At 48.2% G+C, this 13,533-nt stretch overlaps 1 protein-coding gene across 1 annotated transcript in view; it reads left to right on the top strand.

The window, feature by feature from the left end:
* Positions 1-800: 800 nt before the first annotated feature.
* The window catches only part of SLIT3 (slit guidance ligand 3), a 641,372-nt gene continuing 628,639 nt past the window's right edge, over positions 801-13,533 (top strand). Inside the window, exon 1 of the mRNA XM_015141360.3 lies at positions 801-1,110. Coding sequence (XP_014996846.3) covers positions 914-1,110 — 197 coding nt within the window. The 5' untranslated portion in view covers positions 801-913. The remainder of the gene's footprint in view (positions 1,111-13,533) is intronic.

Here is a 13,533-nt window from a genome sequence, read left to right as displayed (position 1 = left end):
CCGCAAAATTGCGGATCTTTGCCATGAGTACTAGGTGAAGTAGGGAAGCGGCTTCGTGGGCGACAGTGCCATGGTTTGGCGTCCCTAGCAGCTGTGCGATCTCCAGCAAGTCGCTTCACTTCTCTGAGCTGTTTTCAGATGCCCCCTTGGAAGATCGTGGACTTAAGTAAAGAATATGAGTAGAGTGCTCAGCTCAGTGCAAGAATTAAAAAAAAAGTGTCAGGAGCCTTATCCGTCCTTGGCTCCTAACAGTGAATGAGTTTCAGTGTTTCTTTCCCGGGGCCCTGCTGGCCGAGCCCCTTTCCTTCCCTGGTTGCTTCTCTCTCCCTCCTCTACTGCCTCCTCCCTCCAGGCTCTCGGTCGCTCCAGCAAAGTTCCCAACTTAGTCGACATGACGCGCGGCGCAGCCAATGGGAGGCGGAGTTGGCGTTTTTTTTGAGGGGGGGGCGGGAGGGGTGGGCCCCGCGTCTCCGGTGTCTGCCCTGCTCAGTGAATGGAGAGAGCCAGCGCCGGCCAGCTCACCCGGCCGCCCCGTGCCCCAGCCGCCGCCGCCGCGCTCCCCAGCTCAGCCCCAAGCCGGACCTCCCCGGGCGCCACGCCCCACTGCGCTCGCCCCAGGTCCCCAACTGGGCCAGCGGGGCCAGGGGGCGCTCCGCACCTGGGCACTCCCAGCGATGCGCAGCGGGGCAGCGCCGGCCCCGCCGATGGAGCTGCTGCTGCCGCTGCCGCCGCCGCCGCCCGGCGCGCCCCGCTCCGCCCGCGCCCCGTGCGCCTGAGCGCCGAGCTCGCCCCTCCTCCGCGCCAACTCCGCAGCCCGCTCCCCAGGCCGCCCGCGCTCCCCGCGCGACTCCTCGGGCTCCACGCGTCTTGCCCCGCAGAGGCAGCCTCCTCCGGGAGCGGGGCCCTGCACACCATGGCCCCCGGGTGGACAGGGGTCGGGGCTGCCGTGCGCGCCCGCCTAGCGCTGGCCTTGGCGCTGGCGAGCGTCCTGAGTGGGCCCCCAGCCGTCGCCTGCCCCACCAAGTGTACCTGCTCCGCCGCCAGCGTGGACTGCCACGGGCTGGGCCTCCGCGCGGTTCCTCGGGGCATCCCCCGCAACGCTGAGCGCCTGTGAGTACCCCTGCCCCACCCCACGCGGGCCACCCACCTGGGTCCCACCGAGGTGGCCCCAGGCGCCAGATCCCTCCTTTCCTTTCGACCTCCCTGGATGCTGTCTCTATTCCCATCCCTTCCTGGATAGGATCCCTCGCTCTCCGAGCTGGGAGTCTGTAGGCTTGGTCCGATCTGGAAAGAGAGGTCTCCAAACCCCCCGCGATGAGCCAAGAGCAGTGCTTCTCCAGGGGTGAGGGTTCCAGACGCAGGGCCCGCTGACAGCTTCCGAGGAGTAGCTGGCGAGAGGCGAGGGGAGGCAAGAGCACTGCAGCCTCAAGGTCTTAGGGTGAGGGTCAGGGGTCTGCGCTCATTAAAAAGGGGGGCGGGCGAAGGAGAAAGCTATAGGATGATGGGCCGTCAAGGCGCAGAGGCGGGAGAGAGGGCCCGAGACTGTTGACCTGCTTGGAGATCAGAATGGGCCAGCCGCTCTCTGGCTGCCCTTGCAAGGAAAGTTGAGAGTGTGGGTGAAGGTTTAACTTCTGAGGAACCGGACAGATTCAGAGTGGGTGCTCGCAAAACCCGCTCTGCCTGGAAAGCAGTCTGGGAGATGCCAAGTTGCAGCCCCGGGTGAATTTTTTATGGCTCGGTTATAAATGCCTCCCCGAACGAAGGGGCCGGAGAATGGAAATGCTGACAGCTCTTCAAATGAGACCGAGCGTTATAATCTTACAAACCGCACTCAGCCTCGGATCCTGGGCTTGGCAGCGAATGGAGAGGCGCTTGCAGAATGGGGTGGATTGACCCTAGTTTTAACCCCAATTGTGCAACCAAATATTTACTTTTCATATGTCAACGTTTTGGAAACATTTATCATTTTGATCCTCGGACCAGATTCAAAACTTGGACTCCGGGGTGGGCTCCTCTTAGTCCGCAGTTGGGGTGGGGTAAGGGAGTGGGGGAGAAACGCTGGAGTGGGTGGGAGCCTTACTGGGAACCCAGCCGAGAAGTGGGTGAGGGTTTGCTGTAGTGTGGTGGATTCCCTCCGTGTCTTGCTCTCCCTCTTCTCCCCTTCCTCACGTGCCTTAGGGGTAGGCGCCTGGATCTTCCACTCTGCTTTCTTGACTTCAGGCTGGAAGAGAGTAGTGATGACAAGCATTGTCCTAGAGTGTGTTATTCCTGTTAGTCACCTCCTATCACCCCACCTCCTCTTCTCTTCCACTTCTTTGTGCGTCTCTGGGTGGAGACTCAGCAGAACTGTCTTCCTTATTCCTGATGCTCTCTTTTTCCTTTGGCTGAAAACTTTTTTTTTTTTCCCTCAAGTGCAATGATTGTTTTGTTGGGTTGAACCACAGAATCCTAAAGGGTGAGAGCCGAATTATTAACAAATGTCGAAAACCAGGCTTGGAAGTATAAAATGACTTGCCCAGGAAAACACAGCAAGTTGATGGCAATAAAGGGGCCAAAATCCAGTTTTTCACACCTTAATTCAGACATTATGTTAGTCCATAGGAGTGCAAAACTTGTTTTAGTGGTATTTTTAGATACCTGCACCTTGTAAACTAAGTTCCCCTCCTTGTCACACCAGTGCTAGCCACATGACTTAGTGAAATAATAACTATAGCTATTGTTTGATAAATGCTTTGCATGCCTTGATTTGTGTACATGTATTATCTCATTGAATCTCTCCAACAGTCCTGTTAGTTACATAGGCAATGCTTATTACTCCATTTTACAGTTAAGTCGTCTTGTCATTTACTCAAGGTCATGCAGCTAGTGAAGTGTTTGAATCCAAGCCTGATTGGTTCCTAAGCCCACAACCCTTATCACTCTGCTGGTCATCCTTGGAACAAGGGTCAGTTTGGACCACAATCTATAAACAGACAGTCCTGGGAGGTTTCTGGCTGGGCTTGGATCTTAGAACAGGCTGCTGTTGCTTCTGCTTCTGGTATACCCTGCAAATGTTCAGCTCACTTTGATGTTAGCTCTGATGCTTGGGGTCTTGAAACTACTTCTTCTCCATCTTCAAAACCGTGCTCCATGTTTGGGAAACCAAGGACAGTAAGTCCCTTTCCTCCTGGTATGTAGGAAGTTTTCCAGAGCTGCAGGAACAGCACCCATGCCAGCACACCACCCAGTCATCTCCTGTAGGAGATCTGTGCAGCTCAGGGCAACCCATCGACTCTAGAACTGGAGAAACAGGGCAGAGACTGGAGTCCTGGTTGTTCCCATAGGCCCCCTGCTGCAGTCCTTAACAGGCAGTGGGAGAGCAGGAGCTGCTTTGATATCTCTGGTCTCTTCTGCCTCAGTTGTGGTCACTGGTGCCACTTTGGCTAGGGTGCATGGGGGTGCCGCGATGGTATCTCATTCTAGTCTCCTTCCTCCCTGGGAATCGGGGACAGTCTTTAGGAGCAAGCTGGGTCAGGTTCACTTCAGGGTTTCAGGGCAGTCCACCAACAGTTTTTCACCACCAAAGTCCTGCACCACACTCTCTCTCAGCCAACTCAGATGTAACATTTCAATTCTGAAAACTCTTGGGGGATATTTGGCATTTTTATGCTCTGCCAAGGATTTCTTCAGAGAAGAATCACTCATTTATTCCTGCCTTCATTCATTCAACACACATTACGTGAGGCCGGGCGCAGTGACTCATGCCTGTTATCCCAGCACTTTGGGAGGCCGAGGTGAGAGGATCGCTTGAGCCTAGGAGTTTGAGAACAAACATGACTTGAACCTCTACTGCATTCCAGAAACTGTATATAGAATCATTGCATATACAGAAGAAAACCAGCACTTCAATGTAAAGAATGTAAGCAAAAGATAGAAGGAAACTTGCTTTGGTGAGCCTTTTGAACTTCCCAGGGTTCATTTTGCCATAGGGCACGTTTTGTCAGCACTGTCATCAGATGCTCAGGACCTTCCTAAAATCCAGTTTTCTGATCTCAAATGTTTAAATTGTGTTTTAAAACAAAGAAACAGCATTTTCTCCGTTCTCCATTCTTGGTACTCTGCCTCCCAAAAAGCCTTTGATGAAGGGATGTGTGTGTGTGTGTGTGTGTGTGTGTGTGTGTCTGTGTATATTGCTTCTCTGGATGTTTCTGACTTCTGAAACCTTGTGTTACGACATTAAGGAAAACCTGAGTGGGGATAATGTGCTCAGCATTTGGACTTTGCTTCAGGCCTGGAATGGGGCCTGAATTGTTCATAATTAAGCCAGAATCAGAGTTGGGGGTCCATGTTCCAAGGTATTCCCTATAACGTCAGCACATCAGGCAGAAAAAGAAACTCTCTTTTATAAACTACTGACAATTTTTCCCCCTCCATGAGGAGGTGACACCCACAAGAAAGCTAAATAAATGCAGAGAAGAATTCAGTGTAATTTATTATCCGTGCAGCAAAGATAGAGGACGAGAGGAGAGGAAGTGGATGGCGGTGCCTGAAACCAAACATTTACCATGGAGCACAGAGTAAACAGATGTTGCACTTACCCTTCTGACTACAAAAGGAGCCCACAGATGTAATTCTTCTCCAACCACAATCTCAGCCTGGAAAAAGAGGAGGCAGATGAAAATGAACTCTCATGTGGGGCCACTTCTCCCCATCTTGCCCTCCTGCCTAGAGGCAGGCAGAGGCCCACTTCTCACTGCAGTGAGGGGTGGCCTGAACGGTGGAGTGGGGGCAAGAGTGGACATCTTTGGTTTTTCACTTGGCTCTGGAACATGCTGGAGACTGCTATATTTAAATAAACATTTCCTGTTTGCGAAGGAGAACGGGCGAAAGGCTGAAACGTGAGAATGTGGTAACTTAATTTTCTCCATCACTCCAGATGACGGCTAGCTTTGCCGGTGGTTTGGTCCAATAAAAACTGACACCATGTCATAGGCTTTCCCTCACTTGACCACAGAGGTCCTGAGGTCAAGTGGGAGACTTTCCAAGATGCTCAGTAGCCAAGGCCTGTGTCCTGGTACTTCCAGCCCTCAGGGTCAACTTAGAAGACAGGGACAAGCTAGTGAATCATGGGGTCTCTCTGGGTCAACCATGGTGATGTGACCTTTTAGGGAAACAGTGCCCTTCTGGACAGACTAAGGAGCGGCTGAGTGGACCTGCCTCCAGTGGACCGGTCTAGCCTCCAGGGTGCTGTGCAACTTTGGACAGATTGCATTACCTCTCTGGGCCTCATTTTCGTGAAAGTAGAATTCTTGCATAGTCTTAGTGGTTTTCTTAGGGGTTATAGTCCATTGGGGGACTGTCAGTATCTGCCTCCCTAGTGTCTAGAACAGTGCCTGGCACACAGTAGGTTTTCAGCAAATGTGTATTCAATAAAGGAATACTGAACCTCAAAACTAGAAGTCTTTCTTTAGTTCTTACAAGTGAAGGATGGGCCATTACATATCTGCATTCTGGTGTATAACTAAGGGATCCTTACTGGTAACCTATGTCATGAGTTATTAAGGGTATCTAAAATTTGGATTTTATGAACTAATATTTATTGCCTTACTAGAGTTACCAAGGACTCCTGTTGAGTGATCTGCTCTGGAGTCTGGTTGCCAGGCATTGCTTAGCAACCTTGCAAAACTCCTACTGTGCACATGCCCATGAAAAGAGCTGGAAATCCTGAGCACTTAAACCATAGGGCTTTCTAATCAGGAACTCATCAGCGTCATCCTGAGCGCTCTGTGGGTTTTGATTGCTGCTCTTCTTGTATTAATTGATAAGTTCTGCTTTTGTTGATCATCTGGATTTTCTATTATTTCTGCGTTTTTGCCATTTTGATTGTTATGTTGTTTTCTCTCCGGTATTGTTTGTTGTCACAGAGTTCTGTCTCCCCAGGAAAGTGAGAATGAATAGTGGGTTGCAGCTGTAGGATCTCTCACCTTGGCAATGTGGGCTGCGGCAAGAAGGTTCCCAACCCCTAAGCATTGTGGTTAGGGCAGGCGCTCTGGAGACAGACAACTCTGGGCTTGAATTGCAGCTCTGTTACATCTTGCTGTTGCACTGTGGGCGTGTTACACTATTGTTGACTGCAGTGTGTTTAATTCTTTTGTACCTGTTTCCACACCTGTGATACCAGGACGATAAGTGCACTGTCTTCATGGGGATGCTGTGAATGTAACCTGAGGCAGTCCCTGTAATGCGCTCAGCACGGTTCCTACAACGGTTCCTCCAACAATGAGTGTTGTTCACTCATTGCTGTGATTGTTTATCCCTCTGTGATTTTTTAACTGTAAAGTATGTATGATGAATCTTCCCTATTGGGGGGATTAAATGAAATAATATACAGGAAAGTGCTTAACACAGTACAGTCGTGTGCCACATAAAATGACATAGTGGACGACATAGAGGGTGGTGGTCTCATAAGGTTAAAATGGAGCTGAAGAATTCCTGTCGCCTAGTGATGTCGTAGCTTTTGTAACATCATAGTGCCATCACTTTATTTTTAATACAGGTAGTGTCACCTAAGTGTATAATGTTGATAAAGTCTCCAGTAGCGTGCAGTAATGTCCTAGGCCTTCGCATTCACTCAGCACTCACTCACTGACTCACCCAGAGCAACTTCCAGTCCTGTAAACTTTATTCCTGCTAAATGCCCTATGCGGATGTACCATTTTTTATCTTTCCTACCATATTTTGATTGTACCTTTCTATGTTTAGGTATGTTTACAAACACACATACTCACGATTGGGTCGCAGTGGCTTACAGTGTTCAGTAGAGTAACATGCTATGCAGGTTTGGAGTTTAGGAGCAATAGGCTATCCCATATAGCCTAGGCGTGTAGTAGGCTAGACCCTCTGGGCTTGTGTGAGTGCACTCTATGAGGTTTGCACAATGACGAAATCGCCTAATGATGAGTTTCTTAGAACATATCCCCATCATTAAGTAATGCGTGACTGCACCACAGGAGCCCTCCCTAAACTATTCCTGTTAGTGACCATGGCTATTACTTTTATATCTTCATCTCAGGCCCTGTCCAGCTGGAAGGTTTGAGATGCCCACCCCAAATTTGCTCCAACCCAGAGCCCTGTGGAGGCAAGTTCCTTGCCTGCCTGTGGGCTGTGCCCAATACCCTCTTGGCTGGGCCCCTCCTTTTCTCTCTCTGCTCTTGGTCCTGCCCCTACAGCAAAGCCCAGGTTGGCCTCTGTTCCACAGAAGGGGAATTATGGTGAAAGTGGTTTAGGTCTGTCCCATGGGTGTGTTGCTTTGTGTTATATTTAAATAAGGAATGTATTTTATTTATTTATTTTTTGGCGGTGGGTTTTCATGGGGAATTTTTAGCCCTGACTTTTTTTTCAATGTTCATTCCTTCTATCTTTCCCTAAATACCTCCTTTTACTGACTTCCCATGTCTGCCTCTATTACTGCTTTTACTTGAGACAGCTGTATTTACTAGCAGGCTCCACCCTCATTATGTAAGGTGGTCTTAACCCTTTTTAGAACTGCTGGAAGGAAAGGAAAAACAAGGGGTGGAGGCGTTCCTAGAGAGCTAGCTCCTCTGGACCACTGCTAATCCCAAGCTGGATGGCTGCAGAGGGTGCCCTGGCACTGTGCTGAGCTCCCTGTGCTCTCCGTTCTTCATTGTTCCCCACCCTTAAATTCAAATCAACCTTGCCAAGGTTGGATGCTCATGAGTCCTCTACCTCTCTGCTTTGCAGGCCTGGACTGTGATCTGTAACTACTGTGACTGCTGGCCTGTTGAGAGGCTAACCTTTCTTCCCCACTCACTGTGGTCTTCATAGTTGTGTTGTCAGTACCATGTTTGATACAGTGAAACCCTGGCCAAAGGGTGCATGATTAGAACCTTCTGTACTGAGTGGACAGAGAAGATGGGAAAATGTGCCACTAGAGCGAGACTCTGGGACCCAAATCCCGGTTCTGTCATCTACTAGCTGGATGGGCCTCAGTCTTCCCATCTGATAAATGAGAATAATAATAATACTCCCTTCAAAGGATGCTGTATTAATCCACATAGGCTGCCTGGAACCAAGAGCTCCCTCTATCAATATTCCTGTTGTTATTATGATCAAAAGTCTTACTGAGTGTAGACCTCCTATCAGAGCATGATCAGGATGAAGCTTCATGAAGAAAAATATGGATCATCGGGGTTGGAAGAGGTCCTTCTGTCCAAGTTCCAACCACACAAAGGTTGGTCTTCCATCAGCACAATTTCAGGGAAGGTGGTCAGTTAGCCTCCTTTGCTTGATGATATCTAGTGATGAGGAGCTCCGTTCTTCCTAAAGCAATTTATTCCATTAAAAAACACAGTCCTAATAAGAAAATGTCCTTTGTGTGGGAGTTGGACTTACCTCTTATTGATTGTCATTACCCAGGGCAAGTATAATCTTTTTTCCAAATGACAAGTTTTTGGAAGTCTTATTGCTGTGGTGTTTCTCACCACCCATTCACCCGAGTCTCCTAACATTTTTACAATTGTCTCAACTGTTCTGTTTGTCATACAGTTTGGGCATAGGCCTTGTCCTCCATGCCTACTTCTCTTCCTCTAGATTGATTCCAATCTTCTCGGACTGCATTAGTTAGAAGGAGACCTTCCATGCCCTCACTGTTTTATTTGACTTCTATCAGCCAGCACATTCAAAAGAACCTTTTCACTTTGGACAGCCACAGCCCTGGGTGGGCTCGTTTTGACCAAGCTGCCTGACACCCCCATATCTCCCCAGCCTTCCCTGTTGTTAGTTTGTTGTCCCCCCTTCTAGACTTGTGCAGTTGACTTTTTGGAGTCTTAAGTGCAACACTTTGCATTTATCGTAATTAACTTTTGGCAAATCATTTCATTTCATCAGCTTTTCAGGAGCATTTTCTATTTCGATTTCCTCATCTAGCAATTAACTACTCCTTTCCCCATCTCCCACTATTTATTTCCTCTGCAATTTTAATGAGCTTGCCCTATGGATCCTTATCCAAGTTGTCAATATAATCAGCAGAGTTCTCTGTGCGTTTTTTTTCGAAATCTTTCTACAATCTGGCATTTGGATTACATAAATATATTGCCCCATTCTTTCTGGCTGGGATGGAAAAAAAAATGTTGAGGTCTTCTTGGCTTGTAGCATCTTCTTTCCCTGGGGTCCTGTTGGTTCATATTTTCTCTGGAATAATTTCCCATTAATGCTTAATTCTTCAGCTTGCTAAATTTTCTCTATACTCTTGGTTTCTCATGGAACTTTCCATCATGACTTTAGCTTCATTTTTGTCCTATTAGGCTAGTACCACAAGTCCCACCAGCACAGGATATGACGCATGTATGTGTGTGTATGTTGAATGTGTATGTATATATATGTTATTCTCTCCTGGTAAAAAGTTTAGCCTGAGGGACTGAGCCTTTCTGCCAATAGCAGAGCTCAGGTAGCTTCAGGTTTTTAAACACAGTGATTTCTCTTAGCATCTTGGGTACCCACTGGCATCGGGCACATTTTCTGGAGTAGTTCTGGGAACAGACATGATGGAGCATGAAGCATAGGGGACCGAGGCCTACAGGGTCCCCAAGCCTCTATAAACAACAACAACAGTCATCACCATAACAATAGCTGGCATTTATTGAGCCATTCTTTGCGCCTGGCACTGCTCTTACACTTTATATGCATGGAGTCATTTCCTATTCGAAGAGTTATGTGAAGTAGGCAGGAGGACTGTCTGCATTTTATAGATGCGACAACTATATGAGAGAGGTGAAATGACATCCCCAGTCAGGAACAGGAGAGGCAGGTTTCATCCAGCCAGGCTGGTCTCAGAGGCTGCACGCCAACCCCTGGTCATGTCATTCCTTCAGAATCTTTCAAGTCAACCTCCTTTTCTGTCTTCTAAACTCCATTCTCAAGTAACAACTAGAAGAAGAACATGATGAGTTCAACTTAAATCAAGGAGCCCCTGTTTGATGCAGAGCATCTAGAGGAATGTCAAGGATGTGATCTGGACACCTGGTGAAACAGAGCCATCATGTCCAGTTTGGGGAAATAGGTGGCCTTTGTATCGGAGCTTGAAGACTAATAGTGTCCCTGTACATAGGAATGGGACCGTGGTACAGTCACGGAAGTTCATGATTAGATGCTCCTGAGCCCAACTTAAAATGATGGCAGCAGCACTTTGGGAAGTTTTATCTCATAGGGATGTTTAGAACAGAATCCAAATCTTAGGAAAAATCTCCATGGTATGTGTCCACTGACTGTTTTTTAAATTTCGGGTTTGAGGGGATACACCCTCCAAGAGTAGTTCTGATGAATCTTGCTGAGTAGTATTTTCCCCCTCAAGCATCTACTCAAATGTTGGCAGGAGTCATCTTCCTTTGCTGTTAGATGCACGACTTGTTTTCTCTTAGTTGGGATCTCTGGGCTCCACCTGCCCTGGCATCAGGTCCTGTTCCAACAGGATGTACATAAGATGGATCCTGGCTGGAGTCGAGTGTGACTGCACTTATCACGGCCATATCACTGCTTGTGTGGGCTCAGACTCCTCTTCTCTTGTCCTAAATGCCAATCTGGTTCCTGACCCATGATTCATTCTGCACTTTGGCAGCAGTGTATCTTGTGGCTCCTGAAAGTCTGCCAGCACACTTAACCACCCACCTTGCCTCCCTCTTCGGTTTTTCTACCTCTTTAGCTCCTGTCTGTTACCAGGTATACCCATCCTTTGCCCTAGCATGTGCCCTAGTGTGTTCCCTAGTGTACGCCCTAGCGCATGCCCTATGTATGCCCTAGTGTGTGCCCTAGCATATGCCCTAGTGTGTGCCATAGCATGTGCCCCAGTGCATGCCCTAACATGTGCCCCAGTGCGTGCCCTAGCATGTGCCCCAGTGTGTGCCCTAGCATGTGCCCCAGTGCGTGCCCTAGCATATGCCCCAGTGTGTGCCCTAGCATATGCCCCAGTGCGTGCCCTAGCGTGTGCCCCAGTGCATGCCCTAGCGTGTGCGCCAGTGCGTGCCCTAGCGTGTGCCCCAGTGTGTGCCCTAGCGTATGCCCTAGTGTGTGCCATAGCATGTGCCCTAGTGTGTGCCATAGCCTATGCCCCAGTGTGTGCCCCAGCATGTGCCCTAGTGTGTGCCATAGCATGTGCCACAGTGTGTGCCCTAGTATGTGCCCTAGCATATGCCCTAGTGTGTGCCCCAGTGTATGCCCTAGCATGTGCCCCAGTGTATGCCCTAGCGTGTGCCCTAGTGTATGCCCTAGTGTGTGCCCTAGCATATGCCCTAGTGTGTGCCCTAGCATATGCCCTAGTGTACGTTCTAGTATATGCCCTAGTGTGTGCCCTGGCCTGTGCCCTAGCATGTGTCCTAGTGTATGCCCTAGTGTGTGCCCTAGCATATGCCCTGGTGTATGTTCTAGCATATACCCTAGTATGTGCCCTAGCGTATGCCCTAGCATGTGCCCTAGTGAGTGCCCTAACTCAGGTATGTCTGCATGCTGTGGAGTCCATGATCCTCTTCTAATCGGAGTGTTATGACTTGGCCATGGAATTATGCATGTTTGCATCTCTCCCTGAGCTTTAGCTGCTCCTGGCTCCTGCCTTAATCCTTCTAGCTTGGCCTCTTGCCCTCTACTGCCCGCTATGTAGTTCTCCATAGTCTTGGTATTGAATTTGGACTGTCACCATCAGAACCCCACGTCCTGAAATTGGATTTCATGGCCTGGACTTTCACTGGAGTCTGGAGACTTGCAATGAACTCAGAGCTCTGCCCTGGAAACAACCTCAGACTTCATTTTTATGGCTATTTGAAATCTTTTATCATGTCCAGGGTAGCATGCAAAGGTGCCCCAGGGCTGGACTTTTTAAATGATGAATTACTTAGACATACTCCTGAACTCCCTGTACCCCAAATAGGACAGAGCATTTTGTAATTAAAAAGCACAGCAGTGATGATCTCATTGGAGAGCTGTCCTGCTCAGAAATGTGTTGCAGAAATTTCTGGACTATCTAGTACTTTGCTGACATTCTTTCTTTCTCTCCTCCTCTTCTCTCCCCAGCTCTAGAATATAGGTAGAAAGTGTTCTGAGTATGGGGATTCTAAGTGGAATTAGTGGGAAGCCAATGGGGAGTACAATTTGGATGTAGTAGAAAGACCTAGGCTGAATCCTGGCTTCTGTCACTTTCTAACTGCCCCACCTGTCTGAGTACCTTTGCGGTCTCCATTGTCTCATCTATAACCTTTGGAATGGGGGAAATAACACTCATCTCAGGGGGCTGATGCAAGGTTTAAATGAGATCAGATGTCTCCAAATGCCTTCTAAATTTAGTGCTATGCGAATACCTTAATGAGTCCACCCACAATATCTGAATTGAACCACTAAATCCTATATCTGGAAGATGATCAGGGTATATTTTAGAAGCTTTCATTTACAGATGAAGAAACTCAGGGAGCTCCAAAACCTTGCTCAGAGTCACCCATGTCTTCAAACTCTTGTTCCAGTTTCCTTTTCATTTAACAAGATGCATCTTTTACAAATTAAAATATAACCTCTCACCAGTCATGTCAGCAGCTTAACCAGGTGGAGTTTAGAGCACTGGCTTATTAATAAGTGACAGTGTCTAAGACAGTAGGACCAAATAAGGGAATCCATGAAGGATGGAACCATTTAAAGGGGCCATTTATTGGGTGTCTACCACAAAGAATAAAGCAAGTGAAATGTTCTGATAACTACAACAGCTCAAACTAACTTCAGAGTTAGTCTAGACTGTCTCTCCCTCCAAATGACTGACAAGGCAAAGGCTACCATGCTAGGTTCGGAGCAGGGAGATTTGTGGATTGGGAAAAATGCTAGAACCATGAAGGAGGTAGCACCAAACCCTCAGGAATCAATGATAAAAGCAGTCCCCCTCATCCATTTTAGTGGGTACAAATATATAGAAAGCCTCACACATCATAAAAAAGTAGTACAAGTGGAATTAAAAAAAAAAAAACTCATGGGGAAAATATTAATCTGAGAACAATTGTATCTGAGAAAGCATTCAAGTATGCCTCTGCAGCTAGCTGGCGAACAGCACAAGTTCTGCATTTTATTAGAGTCCTAACTCTGTGTAGAACACTGGCCTTATTTGAGAAGCATTTCATAAACACTGACACACAGCACAGCAGCATTTGAGGCCATGAGGAGATACAGGGCCTTCTTTAGGGGGCCAGCTTCCCATCCCCTCCTGGGCTGCAAGGGACCGCTAGGACATCGTTTCCCTGAGGAGGTATTATCTTTATTTTTCTCTCTTAGGTTTAAGTCAGCAGGAGGAATTTTCCTTGGTGAAAATGAGGGAGAGGGATTTGGAATAAAATTTGTGCCTTGGTCAGGTTTGCGTAAGCATGGGGTAGGCGATGGGGAAGACCCTGCTGTGGGGGAAAGGGTCTAAGAACCTTCACTTGGCCAGTGGAGTTTCTTTTTGGAGATCTCACCTGGTGCCTGGAGACCTATGCTGTGGCTGTGTCAGAGCAAGGTTCTCAGGCAGCAATTCAC

This window comes from Macaca mulatta, chromosome 6 (assembly GCF_049350105.2).
Source record: "Macaca mulatta isolate MMU2019108-1 chromosome 6, T2T-MMU8v2.0, whole genome shotgun sequence".
Taxonomy (NCBI): domain Eukaryota; kingdom Metazoa; phylum Chordata; class Mammalia; order Primates; family Cercopithecidae; genus Macaca; species Macaca mulatta.
This window is presented reverse-complemented; position numbering and strand designations above follow the sequence as displayed.